At 56.0% G+C, this 24,422-nt stretch overlaps 1 protein-coding gene across 5 annotated transcripts in view; it reads right to left on the bottom strand.

The window, feature by feature from the left end:
• Nucleotides 1-24,422, bottom strand: part of ZMIZ1 (zinc finger MIZ-type containing 1) — a 175,170-nt gene that overhangs the window by 97,967 nt on the left and 52,781 nt on the right. For all 5 annotated transcript variants that reach the window (XM_081268295.1, XM_081268299.1, XM_081268298.1 and 2 more), the window contains 2 exons: nucleotides 6,191-6,299; nucleotides 355-468 (listed from right to left, as the gene is read on the bottom strand). In XM_081268295.1, coding sequence (XP_081124421.1) covers nucleotides 355-468; nucleotides 6,191-6,250 — 174 coding nt within the window. In that variant the 5' untranslated portion in view covers nucleotides 6,251-6,299. The remainder of the gene's footprint in view (nucleotides 1-354; nucleotides 469-6,190; nucleotides 6,300-24,422) is intronic.

The raw sequence follows: 24,422 nt of genomic DNA, 5'->3' as shown, positions 1-24,422 counted from the left end.
GGTGGATGGGTGGATGGATGAATAGATAGATGAGTGGATGGATAAATGGTTAGCAGGCAATTAAAAGGTCAATAAATGCCGAGTGACTGAAGGATTGCATAAAAGTATGGCTGAGACCCCTCAGAGTCTTGCTGCTTTGCCTATGACAGAACATTGACCCCCAAGCGAGCCCTGAGTCTCAAGTGTGGAAACTCACGTAATTCACCTCCCCATCAGACCCAGATTGGGGGCACACATGGCAGGGCCGCCCCCGCCAGCACAGTGTCTTCCCGGCTGTCACTCCCATTACCTTGCACCTGGACAGGCCCGCACCCCCCCCCCCAAACACTATGCAGTGCAGAGGCCCAGACTCACCGTTAGACACCCCATCAGGCTCTGCTCAAAAGGCCGCTGGAAGGCTCGCGGGTCTCCACACCAGTCCAGCAGCTCCGTGGCGGCATTGTGGAAGTTGGCAGGATTCTGTAGGTGCTGTGGGAAGGAAGAGAAGGTGGCTTGAGGTGCCCAGAGTGAGGCCAGCAAGAGCTGCACTGGGGTCTGGGGAAGGGAGGACACAGCCTCACCAGGAGATGCTCAGAGAGGGGCCAAGGGGCAGGGTGGGCTGTGAGCGGTCCCACACTCACTCCCATCTTCCTCTGCACATCGACCACCCTCACCTCGCAGGGAGGGGACAAGCAGCCCCACTGCAGAGACAGGAATGAATACCAAGGTCCGGTGAGGCCAGTGAGATCAAGTATTCAAGCCCACTCTGGATGCTGGGGTTGGAGGGGGTGGACCCTGCAGGGTTCTGAAGGATGGCACACGGCCTTTCTGAGTGGGGACTGACTCTCTGACCCAGGATGGGCTGCCTGGGGATTCCCTCCTGATGAGCACCCATCTAAGCTCCCAACCCAGACTGGACTCCCAGCAAGCTCAGCCATAGTCAAATAGGGCAGGGAGCAGGGGAGGCCACCCTCAGCTGAGAAGGCAGACCACAAAGCACATGGTGCTCAGGTTATTGTCACAGTGTGGTCTGGCGTATGTGGCTTAGGGCCCTCCCAGTTCTCCAGGCCCTGTCTGCCTCAGCTTGGGGACTGCTGGCATTGTGGGGAAGGGTCCCCTCCTGGTCAGGGAGTGAGAATTCTGGGGCCAGAGTGCTTGGGCCCCAGATTCTATTTCAGGCCCAGTTAGAGGGCCACCAGGGTACAAAGGGGAGGAGGTGGCCTGTAGGTCCCCTTCATTCTAACAATCCATGTCTTCCCAGGTCCTCTGAGTTTGCCACTGAGACCAGGAGATAAAAGACTTGCCCAAGGCCAGGCGACAGGTTAGAAGGGCATCTGTGACTCTGTGGTGGGGCTTGACCCAGTGCAGGTTTGGCTGCTGCTATTTTCCGGGGGGCCTGCATCAAGGGCAGAGGGTACACAAGCTGCCCAGCTGCGGGAATGGTGGCAGCTCCTGAGTCCTGCTGTCCTGGTGCTGGGAGAGACAGCAGAAGAGTGACTGGCCCACGGTGGCCCCAGTATGGTGGGTAGGGCCTTGGGCCTACAGGTCCTAGGGCGCTACAGGTCCCCGAATGGGAGTAGGGAGAGAGTGTTGCCGGAGTCCCTGTGGGGAAGGGACCCTGGTCACATTCTGCCTCCTACTGGCTGCTGACCTAAGACGATCCCCTCACCTCTCTGAGTTTCAGCAGTCCCATCTGCACTTAGGGTTCCATGGCTGTTGATTGCTACCAGGGGGTACGTGCAAGTCACAGTTTAAAGGCAGAGACGACTGTGAATTCAGTTAGGATAGCCTCTCTCCACAGAAACAAAGGAAAGGAAAGAGGTGAAGGGGAGGGTGTGGGTGAGCACGCAGAAATGAGCCCCCGTCCGGCGCTGGGGTGGGGATTAAACAAGATGAGGCTTACAGGCCCTGGCAAGGCGCCTGGCGCGTGGGTGCTCCCACGTGGGGCTGCCCTGGGCCCAGCCTCTGCCCGCCAGCGTCCCCCTGGCTCCTGGAGGCACAGCTGCCTCAGGATAGAGGGACTTCTATGAACAGAGCTGTGCCCTTCGAGACCTGGCGGGCCTCCTCTAGTATGTGCCCCTCGGAGGCCATGGAGGGCCTTGGTCTCCATGTGGAAAGCTGCACACATCAGCTCCCCACGGCTAACTGAGTTGTTCCATTTATTTGTGTGATGTCACACCCAATTAGCAGGGTCACCTGCCACTGCATGCTGCTCTCAGAGCTGCCTGCTGGCTCACAGGTGGCCACAGCACCCCTGGGTCTCTGAGTTCACGAGTGACCTCTGAGGACCATCTTGGGCTCAGTCTTGTTCTGGAGCCTGAGCACCCGCCTTTGGTGTCTTGCCAGCTGGGGACCCTTGCCTTTAGCCTGGATGGCTGGCTCCGCTGTGGTGCATCTGGTGAGTGCAGCCAACATCAGGCGTTCCCTTGGCTGGCTTCTGTGCATAGCTCTGTAGCCTTGCCTGAGCCCCCTCCTCCCTCCGTGTCTGTCAACTACGAGGTCACTGAGTTGCACAGAGAGACTGAGTGACTTGGGGACACATGCAGAACGCACCTCGTCCAAACTCCCAACTCAGCCACTGAGCCATGCAGCCCTGGGGACATGACTGGGTTTCAGAGTCCTCATCTGTAAAGTGGGGGTGGTTTCACCCTGGGGAGTTGCTGTAGAATTTGGAAATGCTATGTGTAGCCAGGCCTGGTGGCACACACTTGTAACCCCAGTGACTTGGGAGGCTGAGGCAGAAGGATGGCAAGTTCAAGGCCAGCCTGGACAACTTAGCAAGATCTTGTTTATAAAAAAAAAAAATTAACAAGGGCTGGGGATGCTGTTCAGTAGTAGAGCATCCTGGGTTCAAACCCCAGTACCAAAAAGAAAAAAAAAGAAGGAAGGAAGAGAGACAGACAGACTGGCTGATTGTGTGTAAGGAGCTCATTAAGGAGCAGGTGCCGCGGCTGCGGTCCATGGCCTCTCACTAATCTTTCTTGTTCCTCTGGAGAGTTCCTCAAGTGTGGAAACAGCCTATTGCTTATCCTTGGAATCCTTAAGAGTGGCACAAAGGGGGTTCCCACAGGAAATTGCTGGTGGGCAGTTAACTGTCCAAAGGATGGCCCACCTGCCGAGCAGACAGAAACCTGGCCACTTCACAAGGGGACCCCAGTGGCATGGAGTAGGGAAGAGGCTGTCAAGGGCAAGTGTGGCCAGCTATGATGGCCCTGGAGTGTATATTGAGTCACAAGCAGAGTGTATATTGAGTCAGACTGGTTGGTGCTGGACATTAGTACCCTGTCCCCCATGAAAAAGTTGATCGGTCTCCACATATTCTCTGAAGGTTTGGGTGACATCTCCTGGCTGCTTAGTCTACGGGTGAGAGTAGGGCACACCAATGCCTGGACCAGGGCTGCCCACCCAAGAAATGATGGATTCATTTTCTCATCAACCTAGTCACTCACTAGTCCATTTGGGAATCAAACGATCCTTCTATCCATATAGTGCATTCACGTATCCATCCATCCATCTATCCATCCATCCATCCAAAATGAATCAATTCATCCATCCATCTATCCACTTGCCCATCCACCCATTCATCCATTCACTACTTTATCTGTCTCTCACCCATTCATTCATTTATCCACATATCTACTTATTCCTCTAGAAGTCAATTATCCAGCCACCCACTCATCCATCATCTATACCCGCCTGCCCATCCCTCTAACTACCTATCTGTATGTCCATCTATTCCTTTATGCGTCCATCTGTTTGTCCACCTGTCCCAGGCACCTAACCAAAATACTTGGGTTCCACCCTGGGCTGGGTACAAGGTTAGATTCTGTAGGCTTAGAGATAAATGTAGCACATCTGCCCCCAGGAACTCAGTCTGGTGGGGAGCCCTGATGCATGCCCACAGGACTTAGAACTTGAAGGAGAAGGGGAAGGATGGGTTGAGGCTGTAGGTGGTGTGCATGTACTGAGAAGGGAGCCCGGGAGTTGGGGAGTTGCAGGGCTCTCTGCCTGGATCCCAGCTGCCCGGGGAGAGGAGCACCTTATAGAGAGGGAGCTCTCTTCCTCCCAGCACTGAGCAGCTGAGAAGGGGAGCCATAGCTGGGCTGGAGGCCTGCGGAGAAGTGGGCCACAAGGGGCTGGGAGTGGCGAGTGTTAACGATGGCTAGAGCCAGGTTGAGTGGGGTGGGAAGGCTCGGCTGGGAGGTGAGGCAGGGCTGCGTGTCCCCTGATGTGAGCCATAGCCCTTGCTAGCCCAAGGTTCTTCCAGCCTACACATCTGTCACCCTCAGCAGAGAGCTTCTCTTTCTCTTTGGATTAGGTTACGGGATGCCTGAGAATCAACGGTCTCCAGCCAGCAGCCACCCTCTGTGGGGCAGCCAGACACCAGCCCTGAGCTGTGTCTGATGGGAGGAGTAAGAGAAGGGGTATGGAGGACATTGGCGGCTCTGCATGATTCAGGGGCATCTGGATAACTGCTTGCACTCCCAAGCGTACCTCTATCTGTCCCAAATGCAGGGCCCTCTGAGCTGCATGCGGGTGCAAGGACAGCCGGGGCGGGGGGAGGGTGGTGCAGCTGGGGCTCCAGCCCTCGGTGCTGAGTATACATTGGCTATGATGCCCTTTTACAGACAAGGTAAGGCAACGTATCAACTGAATCAAGGCCATGTAGCTTCTAAGTGGTGGACGCAGGCTTGCTGACTTGAAAATCTGAGCTGTGTGTACCCAGCTACAGGGTGAGAGTGGGGCACAGCTACAAAGGGGGACAGCTCCAGAGAAGGGCCAAGGGAGTGAAGGGCACCCTGACTCCTGGTGGCACACAGCTGGGCAGGGGAGAAAAGTCAAGTGGAGAGCAGGTCTCAGGGGAGCTGTGCGCCTGGTGCACGGAGGGGCTCAGGAAGAGGAGATAGGTCTATTGAGGGTGGGGTCACTGCTAGCCAAGCCCTGGGCAGGAGAAACTGGGTCAGAGGCAGTGCTGGGAAAGAGTGCTGTGAGCCTGATGGGGGAGACGGGCAGGGGGGCACATGGTCTGGATTCTACCCCGTGACCACAAACAGAGGCAAGTAATTGGCGATTGGAAGACTGTCCGGCTGGGTTCAGTCTGTAACAGGCCTCCAGTTTGCTCTCCCACCGGCACAGGCTGCAGAGATTGCTCTGTTAGGTGCTAAAGAGAGGACACCTCCCTCACTCCTGCTGAGTAGCCACAGTTCACTGGCTGGGCACCTGGGGGCGGCTCCATGGGGCCCTGGATCCTAGGGAAGGAAGGCAGGAGACTGTTTCCTGAGGCCAGCGGCTGGTTCCCTGAGCTTCCTGCCGAGCCTGCCTGCCAAAGGACTGTGCCCCAGCAACCACCTGCCTGAGATTCCGAGAACAACAGTCATAGCTGCCATTAGCTCGTCACCTGCTGTCTGCCAAGGTTAGGTTGTGTGTTATCACCCACAGTGCTGCCGCTGCCATAGCGTTGAGTGAGGTGGGCCTTGTGGGCCCCATCTGACATACTAGGAAACTGAGGCTCAGAAATAAAGTGGGTGGACTGAGGTTGCCCCATGGGGAGCAGGGAGGTGGACCTTGCATTCTCTGGAAGCCATGTCCCTTCCTCCCAACTCTCCTGGGTCTGTGCAGGGAAGCTGCCCACTCCTGGTCACCTCTGGGGGCACCCATGAAGGGTACCCCACCTCTCAACAATCCAGACCAGGGACACTCATGGGTAAACTGCCTCTTGCTTGGTGAGAACATGAGCAGATGGGGAACTGGCCACCTTCCAGCACCACTGGGGTCCAGTTTGGAGCTGGGTGACTTCTGCCCACCTCTCTTCCCTGTGCCTCTTTCCTTTTCTGTAAAATGATGGCGTTTCCCAGGACCTTTCCTCCTCTTGTAACCTTGATTAGCAAGCAGCGGGAGCAGAGGGGCCCAAAGCTTAGGTCTGGGGAGAAAGGCGGTGAAATGGGTGGGGGTCGTCACAATGTAGGGCAGTTCACTGCATCCTCACTGCAGCCCAGAGAAGGCAGGACACTGGCCTAAAATCACACTGCTGGGAAGACAAAAGGCAGGACTGGCATTCAAACCCAGGAGGGAGTAATTCCAGTGTCAGGCTGGTCTGTACCAGCATGCCTGCAACGCTGTCACTAGACAGATGTCGGGAGCTGGGGTGGCTGCTCCAGGCCACCATTCCTGCCTCCTAGCCCACAGCTCCTCCGGGCCTGGCCACACCCACCTGCTTGATGCACTGCAGCCGGTCGTTGGTCTGCTGGATGTGCCTGTCCATGGAGTTCATCCTGGCCGCTTTGCTGGGCTCTACCCGAGAGCCATGAACGTGGTCCAGCCTGTGAAGAGAAGGGAGAGGATGTCACTGGGGTGTCACCAGGCCTGTCACCGGGCATCCGTCCCTCAGTCCACCCTGCCCCCCACCAGCCCTGACACTTTGGGGTTCCAGGGCCCTTTCCAACCCGTGGTGGCCTCTTTCCGAGCTGGCGCGCACCCCCTGGGCTGAGGGCAGGAGGTGGTCCTGGCTACTCTCCGGGGGTGGCTCGTGTGAGCACTGGGCAGGCAGAGCCACCAGGAGATGAGAAACTGCACGGGAGGGGGCACGCATTTCTGTATATGTGTGTGGGGAGCGGGGTTGGTTGTGGGGAGACAGCAACCCCACCCCCAGAGTCCTGGTTCAAGGCTAGTCCACTTGACGTGGCTGTGTGGGGGGTGCACCTGTGTGAACGAGGGGACCTTCCTGTATGACAAGCTTCACGGCACGCGGGCTATAGTGTAGCTCTCCTGTCACTGGTGCCACGTGCCCTCCTCAGGTCCCTCTGGCTTTGGAGTTCTTCATGCTTTTAAACCACTCACAGTCGGACGGTTCCATTTACCCCACTTTGCTGTCCTGGCCAAGAAGGAGGGCAGGAGTTAGCACCGTGCCCATTTTCCAGACAAGAAAACTGAGGCTCAGAGAGAAGAAGGGAGCCACTGGGGTCATGGGGTGTCCTGGTTCCCACACTGGGCTCCTGGTGCCAGCAGGTGGCAACATCTACTGCACAGGGCAGAGTGGCTGTAGATTCCCATCCTGATTCTGGGGGACCAGGACATGGACAGGATGCCTACCGAGCTTGGCCTTATCTCCCACCCCACCACACTGCCCTGCAGAAGGCCTCTCATCTCCAGCCATGTCACAAATAACCCTTTTACCAGACACTCTCTGCATGCTGGATACCCACGTTCTCCCCTTTAGAGGTTCTACAGGGGAGGAAACCGAGTCCCAAGACCTGCTAAGTCTGCACGGCTAGAAGAAGTGTGGACTACGTCGGCCTGCTCTGCCCTGGCTCTTTCCCTACAGCCTCAGCATATTTGTTGAGGGGCTGTCACCACTATCTGGCCCTGGCCTTAGAGAGAAAGCCCTGCTCCTTCTCTAAGGAGCCTTTCACCCTGTGGCTCCTGAAAAGGCGATCATTTGCACAATTCAAAAACCAGGACATCCACAGGGGTGTCCAGGGACAAGTCCTGGCTCTGTCCCCAGCCCCAGGGGCCTTTCCTGGGAGAACCTGAGTGGCTTCCTGTAGAAGCAAATTCCTATGTGTACCATCCTTGCACGACTCTTTTCAAAACATACACAGCAGCTCTCTGCCCCGTCTGGACCTTGCTTTTTCCCCCGTTAATGACAGATCTCCTACTTCTTCTCCATCGAGACAGAAAGAGCCTTTTCATTTTTTTAATGGTGGCACAGTGTTCCAAGCACAGGAAACATTTACCAACTAACATCGGAGTGAATATCTACACCGGTCAGGGGCTGTCCCACTGCCCTAGGTCCTAACCAGGCCCTTGTACTCAGGAGGCTACCTCGGCCACCCGGCATGAGGGAACCTGGAGCCATTCATCATCAGAACGACCTTTCATAGTGACACCTCGCCCAGGTGTGGGTGTTCTTGGAAGTGAAGGGGCCGGGTCATTTGGACATTTGTATTTATTTATTTGGTATTAGGAACTGAACCCAGGAGCATTTTACCACTGAGTTATATCCACAGTTATTATTATTATTATTTTTTAAATTTTCAGACAGGTTCTTGTAGGTTGCCAAGGCCAGCCTTCAACTAAAGATCCTCCTGATACAGCCTCCAGAGTAACAGGGATTATAGGCGTATGCCACGGCACCCAGACGGACATTTTATTTTTAATAAGTGCTTGATCATGGAATTCTCTGGAAAGAAAGTGACAGTGGGGGTTGTTTTCTCTGCCAACCACCCCCACATTCACAGTCCCTGCCACCTCTTGCACATACTCCCTGACACCTAGCTCCATATTCACCATGTATCTACCTCAGCAGCCACCTGTCATTTGTGCATCTGTCCACTCCCCCAGGTACCCATCCCAGCACCCACCCCTAGTTGGAACTTGCTCCCCTGCGACTGCCTCTACCCCTAGTAAACACTCTGTGATGACTCTGCAGAGCCAGGTCCTATGTTGGGCTGCTCCTATGAATAGTCTGGTGCTGGCGCAAGCCCTGGCACACACAGACACTGCTCTACACTCTGCAGATGAGGAAACTGAGGCTCAGAGTTGATGGCAGATTTGGTAAGAGTCAGCTCCAGAATCCCAGCTTCCCATTACCACCTAAGCTCTTGAACAGCAACTGGGGAGGGGCTAGGGACTCTGCTGGAGGCTGCCATGGTGTTGCTGGGGAAAACAGGTTTGGTTCCCCTTGTTGCCCCCGAGGTCCCCCGACCATGTACCACCTGCGTGTACTTGCACTGCGCTTCAGCCAGCATTCACATGACAAAAGTTTTCTGGAGCCAGGGCCAACCTTGGGGAGTAGGGGCACGGGAGGACCTGGAGCAGAAGTAAGCTCACATGACCTTCCATAGGCTACCTCGGTTCTTGCTGCCAGACCCCATCTGAGTCCAAGGGACATGAGTGAACAATAGCAGCCAGGGTCCCAATAAAGAATGAGGTTTCCACATCCTGCCAGGACAGACATTGAGCCAAGGACCCATTAACCAAGGCTGGAACAGCTCGGTGGAGTTTGAAGGGAAGTTCAGAGCAACTCAAGGTCTGGACAGTCCTCCATCCCCTGTCCACAGGCAGCAGCCAGCCAAGACAAAGGGTCTACGGTGACCACGCAGCCAGCAGGGGGTGCTGTTGACAAACCTAAGTGCCCAGAGGGCTGGAAACCAGCACCCTAAAGGTTCCAGGGTTCTGTGTACCCCGCCCCCGCAGCCCCAGGGAGTACCCAGGTGTCCCTAGTCACAACAGGCTTAGTGCAGCCTTGTCTAGCTTCTAGGCCTTGGTGTCTCCATCTTGTAGAACAGGATAGAATGAAGGGAGAATTAGATGGTCTCATCACGTTCTGCCCCTAAGGAGGAACTTCCCAGGGTGGGCATGGCATTTAATAAATGCTTATTTAATAGCTGACAGTTTCTGGAGGCTGGGAGTGCTCAGCCCACCCAGGGGTGCCCCAAGCAGACATCAGGAGCTCAGACCTCCCTAGCCGATAACCTCAGGGTGCTAAGGCTGCTCTTCCCTGTTAGGCCACAGTGGAGTGGAAGGGATTGGGGGCAGGTCTCACATTAGGGAGCAAACAGCAAAGACAGAGACAGAACTGTCAAGTTCAGGCAGGTCTCCATGCAGCTCTTAGGCAGCTGTCTGGAGCCTGGTGGCTGGGCTGCATCAGTGGATTCAAAGATCCCAGGAAATCAATGGGGAAGGTACTTGGAGTACTCCCCCCAACCAACATTTCAGCTGGTTTTATCTTAGGGAGCCTGAGACCCACAGGTAGTTTTTTCAAGGTCACATGGCACATCTGGGCTGGGTCCAAACCCCAGGGGGCTTTTCTCCTAGGCTATTGCTCCATTTTATGGGAATCAGATAGAACCTGCGAGGCCCAGGGGCGGGTAGGCAGCTGTCAGGAGAGATATCATAGATCACCGAGACAGGTGCGTGTCCTCTGTCTTGTAATCTACAAAAGGATGAATGTGTTGCTGAATTAAGGAGGGACCCACAGGTGAGGTGACATTGTTAAACTGCTGAGATCAGTGGTGGAAAACTGGGATTATTAACACCAGGAATGGATGGCATAGGAGGCTCCTGTCCTCACAATAATGGGTATAAGGCCTTGAGAGCTAGGGTCCTAGGCATGAAGAGAGAGGGGTGGGCTGAATGAGGCACAAGAGATGTGGCTGGTGAGGGTGGACTGAAATCTTCCATTTGTTCTGCACCTGCTACCTGCTGGCATGAGGCCAGGACCCATGCGCTGCTAATTTTCTTAATCCTTAAAAGGCTCAGAGAGGCGAAAGGACCTGCCCAAGGTCACACAGCCAGGAAACTCCTGGCCTAAGATTTAACCCTCTGCCTTTCTAATCATTAATGTGTTATCCTTCCCACTCTTCAAAGACTGGTGGTCAAAGCCTCCTGCTTGGCCCCACCTGAAGGTATGACCCAGTCCTCAAAGATGTCCTTCTTCCTCCCAAACCCCTTTAAACCAGATTATGGTTCCAGGGTCTGAGCTTTGTGTTCCGACTGGCTCAGGGAAGCAGGAGCTCGTGGCGGCCAGCAGAGGTCGCCCTCCGCCGTGGGACCCAGCTCAGGCTCCGAAGCTGCCTCTGCCTTAGGGGGCCTGGACTCTCTCAAATCTTTACAAGTCATTACAAATCTGTGGTGGCTGCAGCTCCAGCACCCACAGAGGCCTGGGCTCCCACCTGGCGGGTCGCTGTTGGCTTGCCCAGGCCGTAGCCCTTCCTAGTGGCTCTCTGCCTCTGGATGGGTCACACCCACCCCGCTCAGGGACCTGCATCTCTCCCCTCTGAGCAGCACCTGTCTGCCAGCAAAACTTGTGTGCAGACAGAGCTAGCCAATCTGCAGGTGGGAGAAGCCTGCTCTGCCGCCCTCTTGCTGGGTGAACGCACAAGAAGCTGAACGTCAGTTTCCCTGTCTGTAAAGCAGAGTGTCGGGCTAGTTAGCCTTTGGTGGCCCATAAAACTCCAGCATCTGAGGATTCCTGTGCAGGAACTCGGGCTGTTTGGGACAGTTCTCCCCAGGAGTAGAACCCTTGGCTTTGAAACTGCAAATCCTGTCCCAAGGCAGGTCCTGGGGAGCCCTCCAGCCTGGGGCCTGCAGAGAGGCCTCCTTCTGGGGTGTCCCAGGGCCACAGAAGCTACCCCTTTGGGGCTGTGTGCCTTATGGAAGGTTTCAGAAGGTGACATGGGGGTCAGCTTGGTCTTCCCAACTTCCAGGGGCCGTCTCACAGGGCTGCGCTTCCATCTGTACTTCTCACCCCCCAGCAAAGAGCAGGCTGAGTCCCCCCATCATGGTGCCCCTTACAGAAGGCACGGTAGGAGCTGCCACTGCACCTGTAGAGCTGCTTGCCCGAGGAGCTGGGGACCAGTCTCTCCCACACCCTCTGTAGCCGGGTGAGGGGCAGAGGTAGAGAAAGGGAGAGGACAGAGGGGGTGCTGAGGGCCTGGCTGGGCTGGACCCCTCTGGCTGTTCTACATGGGGCTCTGGTTTGTCTCTGGGCTGCCAAGATGGGGAAGGCAAATGGTCCATGGTGGGATTCTCCCTGGACACAGGGACGTGTGCTCTTATTGTCCCATGGTCATGTGGAGCCCTAGAGGCAGCTCCGGAGGGTGGCAGGCTGACCTATGAATTCAAGTGTGTTTTATTCTCATTTTCAGGACTAAGTAGTTCATCTACACACCTGAGGCATCTGGGCGAGGAGCATTTGCATATCACAGGTGTGTACACAGGCTCAGGCCTGCAGGCCCCTTTGCACACTTCAGAGCAGGTGTGTGCTCACACTGGATGCTGGCACAGATGTCCTTGGGCACACATGTCTTGTACCAGCTTGCACAGGCAAGTGACATGACCCCAGGGACCTATGTGAGCAACAGTGTGCAGAAACGATTCAATCACCTTGCATACCTGCAGCCTGGGTCCCCCAAGGTGAGCAGAGGCAGGGGTGGGAGGCTTCACCTAAAGCCCGACAGTGCAGGCCATGCTTCAAGACATGACCATGACCAGTAAGCTGGGGAATGTCCACTGCTTGTCTAACAGAAGAACCTGAGGTCCAGAGTACCCATGTGGCCAGCCCCTTCACCAGCTTCAGACTTTGAAAGGGACAGACATGATGGACCCTGGGCTTAGCAGTGACCTACTACCCTGTGTGTGCCAGCACCATCAGGGTCCCATTTGGCCTGGCCATCACCTTCTGCCTCTCCCAGTTAGAGCCCATGTTCCCCTGGGGCCATCCATTGCCTCCTAGGCTGAGCTCTGATGGCCATGCCCCCAAGTCTTTGCACTGAAGCCCCTCAGCCCAGAATGCCCTGCCCTTCCATCCATCAGGGCCTGGCCCAAGTGTCACCCCAAGCAGAGGGGCTCACTTCCACTCCTGATCCCTTAGCCTCATGTCATGCATCCCCGTGCCAGTGGCCCTAGATCAGTGTTTCTTTGTACCTGTTTCCCCATCAGCTGGGATGTCCTCCAGTTATGGAGTCCAGATTCTAGCACCGGTACCCAGTGGGGGACTATCCGATGGATGAACAGATGGGTGGATGCACTGTCATCCTCAAGTGTGCACAGGATCCAGGGTGGCAAGGGCTGAAAGCCCAGTGTCCCAGCTCTGACCAGAGAATCCTGGGACTGGAGAGACATCAGCCACCCAGACCAGGGTTCCCAGATAGTAATGCCCATACTACCAGGGGGACCGGGTTGATTTTAGGTGGTCTGTAGACAAACCTTAGAAATTTTCATGAGGTTTTTAGACCAGGAAAATGATCACAGCTGAGTTCATGGATATTACTGAGGTCAAAGTTAGATTAGGTAGCGATGGCCAGCCTACACGGGGTAAAAGTGACCAAGATCAGGAAGCTCTGGTGTAGACCAACGGCCTCATCATCTTAGAGGGAAGGAGCGGAAGCCTGGAGAGGAGCTGTTTGGGGTCACCCAATGGGGATGCTGCACGGCCAGTCCTTGGTGGTCTGCACAGGCACCTGCCTGGAGGCAGGGGAGGAGTGAGGTGGGGAGCAAAGACAGTGGGTGAGAGTGACTTTGACCTTGGGGCTCTACCCACGGAAGTCAGAAGGAAGGACAGAGGGAGAGGAGACAAAAAGGGAAAAGAGCAGCAGTACCAGGTGGCTACAGGGGCCGCTGTTCCCCACTCCAGGCCTGCAGCCTTGCATAGGGTGGGGCCCCCTAGGCAGGGTCCCTAGAGCCAGACTCTCTGGCAGTGAGGTTGTGGGAGGCCATTTCACCTCTTTGATCCCATGTCCTCAACTGTCAGCAAGAAAGAGACCTGCTCCTTTTCCCACCGAGCTGAGAAGCTGAGTAGGTGACATCACTCAGGGACAGTGTTCTGGGTTTGGATCATGGATCTTCCAAATCCAGCCCCTCCTTCTTCATCCTGAGCAGTGCTCTGTGCCAAGGCTTGTGGGCCCCCCACGACTTGGCCTCTTGGTCCGGATGCTTTTCTCGCACACTTGAGGCTTCTGGAAGGGTGGATCTACTTCCTTGACCCAATCTCACAACACCCACCCAAGTCCACACACACCCTCTTCCACTGCTGGTTAATGGATGAGAAAGCGTAGCCTTGGCATTTCAGAGTGGGGGCTTCCCCAGGGCAGGCCCCACGCAACTATGCCTGACAATGTGTCCTGGACACAGAAGTTAATCTAGAGGGAGCAATGACATACTGGGGGACACTCATCAATGCCACACTGACTAAGGCGTAGCCTCTGTCCTACCCCACACTGGGCTGGGAATCCAGCTGCATTCGGGTGTGCCCTGTCCTCTGGGCACATGATGCCATAGCAGATCCGGGCCAAGCCCTCCTGCCATCCCTCTGGCCATGCTCCAAGTCTCCGACCTCAACTTCCCCTGGCGGCTCTCCCCACAAAAGACAACAGGGGACAACTCTGAGCAAGTCCCCTGCATTTTCTTTCATCCCCCAAGTTGTGCTCCCACTTTCTTCTTCCTCAGAGTGGAAAGAGAAACCAAACAACTATTGAACCTATATGTGCCAGACACTAGGTCCTCTACACCACCTCACTTAAGCCTCACAATTCTACTGTAATGTTCCGATTTCTATTGCCATGCTATAGATGAAGAAACTGAGGCTCAGAGAGGCCCAATGTCTTGCATAAGGCCACTCCACTGAGATGTGGCAGTGCCAGAATCAAACCCTGGTTTGATGACAGAGCCCATGTTTTGTGTATCATACTCTCCGTGGGAACATAGCAGGCTTTCGTCAACTGGACATGTTCTTCCTTGGCCCCAACTGAGTGTGAGGATGGTGACAGCTGTTGCTGTGGAGGGCTGGGGATGGTACAGAGTCAGGGACATATAGGCCTGAGGGACAAGTCCAGTGCTGGGCGTGGGCCACAAGCCTCTCCCAGGGTGACAGTGCCTGACCGACTCCCGTCCCTCCATCCTTCTTCCTGACCTCATGCAGCGACTCTGACCTGGCTCTGCCTCCAGGCTCTTGCCTGCCATGGGAGACTCAGCTCTCCCCATACAGTGGGGGAGGGGGTGGGGGGGAGAGGTACTCAAGTGTGCCTGGGAGATTTGGGCAGCCGTGGGGCTGGACGTGGAGGAAGGGCCTTCTGAAACACCTGCAGATGCTTCTAAGCTCTAGCTCTGGGACAAGGAGGTGCTGTGGACTATCCCTTCCTTCCTCCAACTCCCAAGCCTCCAAATCCACCCCCATGGCATTCTGGAGCTCCAGACTGGCAGGGCCAGCAGCATACCCCAGGGAGAGGCAGACATGGCTGGACAAGCCCTTAAGGACCCCCTGGCACAGGGCTATGGAGCCCCCCCCCAAACCAAGGCCATTAACATGGCCAATCAGTCACCACTCTCTTCCCACCATGTCCAGACACGCCCAGTCCATCCTCCACGTATCTCTCACCCAGCCACGCTAAACCACCTGGGACCTGGCAATGGAGACACCAGGTGGCCCACCTTTCAAAGAGTGAACAGAGACCTGGAGAGGCGAGGCTGAGCTCAAGGCCACCAGGCAGGCTTTGTGGTCTTTCTGGAAACTGGGAGTCAGAGTCAGGCTCTTCCCAAGTCAAGGGCCCCATGGACGGACATGCACCAAGCATCCAAGCTTCAAGCAACATCATACCGTGGTCTCATGCTGGCCTGTATTATTCCATCTTGCAGATGAAAACATCTAGACTCAGCATGGCTCACGGGAGGCGTGCCCCCCCCTCCAGCAGCTGCCCCTCCTGGGCCTGTGCTTTTATTTTACTAACCAGGCACGCCTTCTCCTTCAGTTAGTGACTAGTAACTGTCAGTAGGTTTTTAAAAAGTTTCTCAACAGCTTAAAAAAAATTAGAGCTATACATTTGAGCTAAAAGAGGTAGATGGGAAGAGACAAGGAACGAGCCCCGGCTTAGATCTAGAAGGAATCTGGGGATGCGCTGGGACCCATTTAAACACTTATGAATGAGGAAACTGAGGCCCGGATGAGGGTGTGTAGGGGACGAACAGAGTCACGAAGGTCCCTGGGGGTCCCACATCCAGACCTTGGGAGCCCCAGCTGCCCTGAGCTTCTGGGCTCTCTCCTTGTGTCAACCACATCCAGGCTGGCCCCCTACCAGGCCAGGCTTGTGCAGTCTGCAGAGAGCTCAGACGGTATGTCCTGGGAGCTCCCAGCTACCCCAGGGGGGGGGGGGTTGGCGGGACTGGGTGACATGCCAGGGGTGACAAGAGTGGGGACTCCATGCCCACTAGGAAGCACCTGAGCTGTTTTCTAGAGCCCCGTGTGCCCCAGGGTTCCAGGTGGACTGCTGCAGCATCCCTGGGTGTGAGGGTTCACCTGGGCTGAGGCTGCCACACTATCTCCTCGAGCCCCCTTTCTCTCCAAAAGGTGCTTGTCATGTGGGGTGGACCCAGCCAGGGCTGGTCCCCGTCGTGTGGCCTGGCTTCTCATCTGTGCTCCAGGAGTCTCAGGGTATGAGGCTACTCAGGGGTCTGGTCCACTGACGTCCCAGACCAGGCAGCCTACAGGGACAAGGTCCAACCCACCTACCAACAGCACCCACCACGGGGCTGGACCACAGAGGCCTGGGTTGGGCTGGGGGCACCCACAAGCTTCTGGAGGAGGAGGGTAGGGCCAGGCTCTGAGGGCTGGGAAGGGGCACTAGGGGGACAGTGTGGCTAGGCAGAGGGCTAAGATGTGGGGATGGGCAGGGGAGGCCTGACTTATTTTGGAAATAAAGCCACGTGCCCAGTGTCCTCTTGACCAGGCCTGGCTGGTCAGCCTGGCAGGGTGGCAGAGGGATCTTTCCTAAAGGAGAAGGTACTGAAAGGAAGCAAGACCCTCACAATGTATCCACTTTTTAATTAACTTGCCCTGCTGCCTTAAGTGATTCCCTGCTTACGCTGGTTCTTTTGAAAATTCCAAAGTGCTATTTCTGACCTGTGATTTACTATTGCCGTACGTCTCCATAAGCAGTGTTTTAGCTTAAGTGGCAGTTGCATATTAATTACAAAGTTAATTATGTGCTGTGTAATCATGCTGTAATTCATTAGTTTACTCTACACTCTGAGAGTCTCATGCTAATAGCAAGATCTGACAAGGTTTCAGGAATCAACAAAGATCCACTGAAAATACAGAAGAGGGCTGAAAAGGGCTGGGGACCCTGAGATACTTCCCGGGGACCTTGCCTCTCCCCGGAGCTGGTCTGTGCCCTGCTTGGAGCGTCACGTGGACAGAGCACTGGACCCACAGCTGCCTAGGGCTCTGCACAGGCACCCCTCTCGGAGCACATGCCGCTTCGAATTGCAACCCTGAGTCTACAGAAGACAGCGGAAAAGGCAGCTGGCTCTTCTCCCCGCCCCCTGCCCCCCCCCCCCCCCCCGGAAGAACAGAGACAGGAACAAAATTTGTTTAAAATTACTTACGGAACAGGGAGTCACTTTTAGGTGAAAAATTAACTGTTCAGATTGAAAAAAAAAAAACAAAACAGGGAACAGAGACCCTGGGGGGCAGGCTGGGGAGGGGCCTGGAGGACTCAGGAACCAGACTGTGGTTCAGATAGGGAGGGGAAGGGCCTGCGGGGGGCTTTGGATCAAGGTCTTTCCATCTCTCTTTCCTCCTCCAGTGGATTCTCAGAAGCATTCAGGGATGCCCAAGGGGACCCTGGCCAGAGCCTTTCTGACTTCTTTCCTATTTTGTCTCTAATAGCCATCCACAGGGCTTGGCTGTGCTCCTGACTCTTCTTCTTGGATGGTCCCAAAGGCTCCAGGAAGCCCAGGTTCCTGTCTGGGAGATAAGCGAGAGCTCCCACATCCTGGCCTGGGGACCACATGATGGACAGGAACGAGATCCCCCAGCCCATCCCTTGCTGGGGTTGTTCCAGGTGATTCTTTCCTAAAACCATCTCTCCCAGGCCCAGTGTTGTCAGCTGAGAAGAAGCTCCATGGTCTCCAAAGGCATTTAAAAGTCAACCTGAGAGAGACAGGCCCGCTCCACACACCCGCCCCTCGCCAATCTGCAGATCAGATTTCAAGCCCTGGTGGCAGGAGGGGGTACCAGGCCTGTGACCTCCCCCGGACATAGCGATCTGGTGGCTGAGACCCTCTGCTTTCCAAATATAAACCTGCCTGTTTATTTTTGCTGACAGCTGAAGGAAAAAAAAAAAGATGTGGAAGTCCTTTCCCTTCTGGCTTCAGTCAACAAGAGGAGAAAGACTCAGAGCCCCAGCTGGCAGGGGAGGAAGATAAATAAGAAAAAACAAAACATGTCCTTGTGCTACAGTGGAATGTTTTTAAAAGAGGTGAAAAACACAAGGTCAGGGGCAGATTTCATTTTCTATCATTTCCACAGGCTCAAGGAGGGGGCAGGAGGCTGTCTACTGGATGATTTCAGAGGAATCGGTTTCGGAGGGAACCTATTTTTTGGGGGAGCACAGGGGCACCTTAACAGCCCAACCACTGTGGTTTCCTTTCCAGGGAACACACTGGTTTCCGTGGCAACGAAGAAGTCCGGCCTCCAAAGTTCTGACGAGAGAGCCCAGGCTTGGCCTGGGATGCTCCTGACAATTATCCACGGCCAAGGCTTCACTGTCCAGCTCACCCAGGCAGAGAGCTGGGAGGGAGAGGTGCAAAAACGTCAGCTCTGCAAAAATATGGGCCCTGGTCCCTGCCTCCCTCCCCCCTCCCCGCATTGTGCAAGCAGCAACTCATCCCAGATTCATTGCTTTCGGGGGCTTTATGGCTGAGCAGGTAAAAATGCCTGAAACAGCTTGGAAACCAGCCCATGTTTGACAGCACCCAAGGACCCTGAGGAGGCTGTAAAGGCATTGGGGTGGGAGGCGATGGACCTGCAAGCGCTGGGCTTCCTGCAATAGCACACTTCAGCTGGCGTAGTGGGCACAGGGGACCCGGATCAGAACAGGGCAGGTCGGGTTTTCTAACGTCATCTTCCATCCACATTCGCTCGGGGTTGTTCCAGAGGCGCCTTCTGGATTTAAAGCCCATCTTCCCAGAGAGAAATATTGAAACGTCTGGCCTGGGAGGATGCGGTGCCTGTGCATCAGGTGCGCGAGGGGAGAGGGGGGCGCGTGGGAGTGCAGAGAGGAGAGGAGGCAGACAGGGGCCGCGATTGCATTTGCAGAGCACTTATCCAGCTGCCGCCGGGAGCGGGGCTAAGTGCTCCATGTACATTATCTCATTTAACTTGCTCTCCAGCTGCCCGGTGAGGCAGACGCAATTATCCTTCACTGGAGGGAGTGGAGGGGTTAAGTGACCTGCCCAAGGCCACCCAGTAAGTGCATAGCAGAGCTATGAGTAACACCTGCTCATCTGCAATGCCCATTCTCACGCCCACGGTGCCTTGTGCATCAGGGTCGGGAGAGGGGTAGGAGGGAGGCCGTGTGGCTAGTGGTTTCTTCCCCTGTGGTGAAGGAGACAGAGGTTCCTGGAATTCGCCCCTCCCCAGAGCCTCCCCTCTCTTCTAAACACTCTGCACACTGTCCTCCCTCAGCAAGACAGGCCACGGAGCAGAGCCACCTGGAGGCTCCAACCCAGAAGTTCCAGCCCCTGTACTCCACCTTGAGGCAGACATGTCCCTACTGGCTGACATGTCCCAGGTTCTCAGATCACATCCTTTATAAGCATTGTCCCCTTTAAGCCCAGAACAACCTTTGGATGTAGATAGTTAACAGTCCATTTCATAGCTTAGGGGCTGGAGGATCAGAGAGGGTCGGAAGCATGTCCAAGTTCACACAGCTAGCAAGGGGGCAGAACTGGGGTTCAAGCCTTGCCCTGACACCAAACCCCAAGTATACTTTTAATTGATGATGAAAAGATGACAACCAAGCCTTCCTGAGCTCTTACTATGTACTCTGCTCTGTTGGGGGGCTTTTTGTTTTTGTTTTGGGGCACTGGGGATCAACCCAGGACCTCTCTTGTGGTAAACAAGTGCACTGCTACCAAGCTACCTGCCCAGCTGTTTTTATTTTTTATTTTGGGGTAGGGCCTTGCTAAGTTGCTGAGGTTGGTCTCAAACTTGCAATCCTCCTGTCTCAGCCTCCCGAGTACCTGGGATCACAGGCATATGCCACTGTGCCCTCTTCCCAATGTTTTAAGTACTCTATACAGATTAACTTATTTTATTCTCTGAATTATATGCTTTAAATAGCCCCATTTCATGGATGGGAATCTGTGGTACCAAGCTTTGAAAGCAACGTGGCCAAGGGCACAGTTACTAAGTTGCAGGTTCAAAGACTGAGTCCAGCCAGGCTGTTCCCAAGCTCACACCGGTCACTCACAGGATGTGCCGTTTCTCCACCCACTTAGATTCTAGATGGTTCTGGGATCTTGCTAGAACAAGTAGCATTTCGGGGAGCTGGATCTTCCCAGTGTGTGGCTCCTGAAGCTCCTCCCTCCTGCCCCGGGAACATGGAGCAGGGCCTGCACTGAGTGGCGCATGGCAGGTGCCTGTGAGTGGCTCTGAGCCTCAGGCCTGTGCCGCACTGGGGATGTGCGTGCAGCTGATTTATAACCCCAGAGAAAACAGAATTGCAAATCTCACCCACAAATCTTCCTTATCGAGGTACTCGTGACAGGCAGACACGCCGTGAATTCCCCAGGACAGGCAGGCTGCCCCCCGGCCTTGGCTCCCTCAGCCTCCCTGCTCCTCGGGGCCTGAAAGGGGACATGTGTTGGTCCTGCGAGGTCCCTCTAGCTGCCAGCAGCCTGGTCACTTACCCCCGGGGAGGGGTGGCTCCCCTAGGTGGGTCCTGAGGAACCCAGCCCAGGAGAGGCCCACAGGGCCCCATAACACCCACAGAACCAAGGAGGAGCAGGGCAAGGATCTATTTAACACTCCAGGCGGCGTGGGCTTTGCCTCCCTCCGTGTTTCAGGCTCATCTTCTCTCGCTGTTGAGGCTCAGGGAAGATGTGACGTGCCCACATCACGGCAGTCTGACTCTCAGAACCTCTCCACCACGCTGCCTCAAATCCTCACTTCTCAGGTCCTCAAGCTACACAGGCTTGCCCAGGCCCTGGCCCTGGCCCACTGCGGCCCTCCTCTGCCCCACTAGAGTTGGAGCCACCTCATGGGCACTTAGCCCCATCTCATGTTTCACAGAGGTGGACCACAGGGACACGTTTCCAGCTCCTGCACATCCACAGCTGATGCTGCCACACTGTGAGTCCGGCTCACGAAGGACCCTCCAAAGCCACCGTGATTGCAGAGCAGAAAAGGGAAGCACTCTCTACTCCCCACTCCCCTGCAGAGCCTGACCCATCAGCTGGGCCTTCTTGGAGGTCTATGATGACCTGGTCAATTCCCCTGCTGCCCCTGTCCCCGAGGATGGTGAAGGAGAGCAAGGAAGAGGCTGTCCTATCAGTGGCAGTTGGTGGCAGGGCGAAGGCCAATCTTGGCTCTGCCCTAACCTGCTGTGTGGCCCAGGCCTATCTGCTGCCCTTTCTGAGCTTTGTCTTTTTTTCTGTCTGGAAAATGAGCTGGGTTTGCCCCAGGATCATTAGGACTATTAAATCGCAAGTATAAGAGAGGTCTTGACCTCCAGAAGAGGCTTACACACACACACACACACACACACACACACACACACAGAGTTCCGGAACATCAGGTTACTGGAATTCCCATCCCAGCCCAAATAGCACCACGCATGAGCCCGCCCTTCCCGTGAGGTGTCTCTCTCTGGCCTGGCACCAGGGAGAGAGTCCCAGCTCCTCCTCCTCCAGCTCAGACTCCCTCAGTCCCAAACCTATAATCCCCAGCAGGGAAAATGACAGGCTTGCCCAGCAGCCGCCCTCGGCCAGTGGGTGGGGAGCTGGGCGGTGGCATGGTGGTGGCTGGGAGGCGGGCCCAGATCCTGCAGCTGCCGAGTCATGAGAGGTCAACAGTGGGGACCTAATGCCATGGGGACTGTGGGCTGTGGGCAGAGGATGGATGAAGAAGGAGGGAGACCCCTGGGCTGGCCCGAGGTCGACCTTCTGCAGGACAAAGCCCAGAGAGGGTCAGCAGAGGGTCATTACTCCAGAAGCAGGGCCTTGAGAAGGGACTTCAGCCCGAGAGGCTGAAAGCAGAGGGTCCCAGGGCCAGGCCCCTGGTCGCCCAGCTGTGAGTGGGGAAGTTACAAGTTCACCGAGCTCTCGCTCTGCCCCGGCCTCCCTGGACAGCCGGGGAATCTGCGTTTTAGAAATCACCTCTGGCATCTGCTAGTGGCCAGCTGGCTGTTCGGGAACCCCTGGATCACCTCTGCTGTCCCCTTGGCACCCACCCCCACTTGGCAGGAGGGAAAGGCTACTACAGTGCCATTGGCACCCTGACCACGTCTGCCGCCCACTCACCACCTGTCTCCGCAGACGCACACGCCTGTTTGCGGGCAGGGCCATCTGACTGCCCCCCGTTCACTAAGGCTCAGAGAGAAGTTAGGCCTGGCTTAGCTCCTGAGCACTCCTCCTGGTCCCTCCCCACAGAGATGGCCATCCACGGAGGAACTCAAATCGGGGAGCTCTGGCAGGAAAGCTGTAACCAGCCTCTGCAGGAGTTTTCTTCTGGATCCATGTGAACTCTTGGCCCATCTCAGGGGGTTCCAAAGGCCTGATCTACCACCTCCCACACACCGGGGCCTTGATCAAGTCATTTCCCTTTCATTAGCCTCAGTTTCCTCATCTAACGCAAACATGGGAGGAAGCTGCGCTTGGGGACATGGGCTAGGGAGGGGAGAGAGGACGCTGGGTGAAGGGGTGACTGGAACAGAAGCTGGCAGTGTGAGAGCAGTTGGGACCTGTGCAGATGGGCAGGCCTGGACGATGCAGCAACTGAGTGGGCTCCGTGGCTGAGGTCAAGGTTGAGACTGCAGCTGGGGAGGCAATGAGTTTCTCTGACTGGCTCTTTCTGAAAGGGTTGTCTGTGGGCACTTGGTCCCTCTGCAAAGTGGTGCTTGGCAGTGGCCCCCAGTGTCTCTGGATCACATGGAGGGACTAGGCTACCTGCTCAGAGGAAGGTGGCAGTGCTTGTTGGTGCCCCTCTGGGCTCCAGCTGGGGCTCCTACATCACCAGGGAGCTTGGAGCAGGAGGGAGGATGGGCTGGTGCAAAGGAGGCAGCCTAAATCCTAAGTGGCAGGGCTGGGCCTACCTGGACAGGACAGCTTACAGAGCAGAGAAGGCAGGCAGCACCCAGGGCCAGGGAGAAAGGGACCATTTGAACATCTGGCCCAGGTCAAGGTCAAGGCTTAGCTCAGGCCTAGAACCGAGGATACTTCCTGGGGAGGTGCTTCCTCCCCAGGCTGCCAGGCTGGACTCCCTGCTGTCACTCCATCCTAGCCAGTCCATCCAAATGTCCTCCCAGATGCTAGAATCCAGCCTCTTTTCAGAGGTCCTGCTGGAGGACAGGGTCACTGGGATGACCCTGGCCCCAGCTGTGATGTGTGCAGCCTGGCATCCTTGGGCATTTCCTCCATCCACGTCCCTGAGAGGCCAGTGGAACCCCAGGCTAGTCTTTGCTGGGGAGTGGGCCCAATGACCCTCTCCTGGCTCCTACCTGTCCCCTCTGCCCTCACTCTCTCCATCTATCTTCCTGAGCTTCAAGATGGTGTGAGGCCTGACCCTGACTCCACTCTTGACACCCCTCCAGGAAGGGGACAGATAGACAGGAGGTGGGACAGGTGGACGAGAAGCCAGTCAGTGGAGGATGGTGCCTGTCTGCTATGTCCCTGCTGCCCCTCTTTGCCCAACGATGTCGATCGGAAGCGGGGCCCCTGAGAGAGGGCTGGTGGCACAAATGGCAATTGTTCCTGTGGCCTGCCTGCCCAGCGTGCCTGCTCACCCGCTGCCCGGTCCCCACTTGCCTTGGCCTTGCCAGCCCCTTCCCTGCCCCCTCGCCGGCCTGAGATGGCTGTCTCCATGGCAACCCTGCTCATTCAATCCGGGGATAATGAAGCCAATGTGTTTTTCATTTCCATGAGCTGGAGTGCCGAGCTGAGTGGAGAGAGGGGGCTTTCCCCTCTGGCCCCTCCTTCCTGTGGAAGAGACAGAGAGCAGGGCCTGACCAGTAGAGGGACAGACACTGGCTGGCAGGAAGGGGGTGAGACCTGGAGCCACCAAGCTCTCTGCCCACCATAGCTGGAATGGCAGGCCACCCTGCCAAGGCTCAAGCCTCGAAGAGGTGGCTTGGTGCCACCAAGAACAAGTAGTGGTGCAGAAGCCAGGCAGATCTGGGCTCCATTTCTAACTGTGTGCTTCTGGTCCACATTCTTTACCGTTCTGGTCTCCCTTCAGTAGCATCAAGTTTACCGGGCACTTATTGGGTCCTACCTGAGTGTTGGGCTTGCTGTTGTCCCCAGGGAGCCACAGCCCCTTCTCTTCTAGAAGCCCCCAGGTTAGTGGCAGGAGTTTGTACTTTCTCAGTTGGAAATTGAGGCTGGCAACTCTGACCTGCTGCTACCAGCAGCAGCACAACTTTGAGTTACTGCTGGTGGGCACACAGTAGGTATTTAATAAACGGGAGTCTCCCTCTCTTCTTCATCCTGGGGCCCCTGGTCTGCAGCCCAGAGGCAACAGATGTTTAAGAAGTTTCCAAGTGTGAGTCAGCAGTCCCAGCGGCCGGGACACTTCTCCTTCCTCTTGGGTCTGGAGGGGACCTGCTCTTTCTGCTGGAGGTGAAACTGAGGCCTGAGTGAGGCTGGACTCGGGGGAAGCCAGGCTCTACTGGGGGTCAGAATCCAGGGAACAGAGCTGTCTGGCAGCTCAGTGGCCCCGGGTGGCTGCCATCACATGCCTCCCCAGCCCCTCTCCAAGGGCAGAGAGCCAAAAGCACTCACGCAGAAAACCCAGGCCTGTCTCCCCCACTGATTCAATCACCCTGGAGGCCAGCGGCCCTCTCTCCTGGCTGGGCCCACAGATGAGAGGGGGAAGGGAGAGGAAGTATAGGGAGGCAGTGGGGTGGGGACAGGGAGGCCAGCATGAAAAAAGCAGAACCAGGCTTGAAAAA

This window comes from Spermophilus citellus, assembly GCF_964194105.1.
Source record: "Spermophilus citellus genome assembly, chromosome: 15".
Classification (NCBI taxonomy): Eukaryota; Metazoa; Chordata; class Mammalia; order Rodentia; family Sciuridae; genus Spermophilus; species Spermophilus citellus.
Note: the sequence above shows the minus strand (reverse complement) of the source record. Positions and strands in the feature narration are given on the sequence as shown.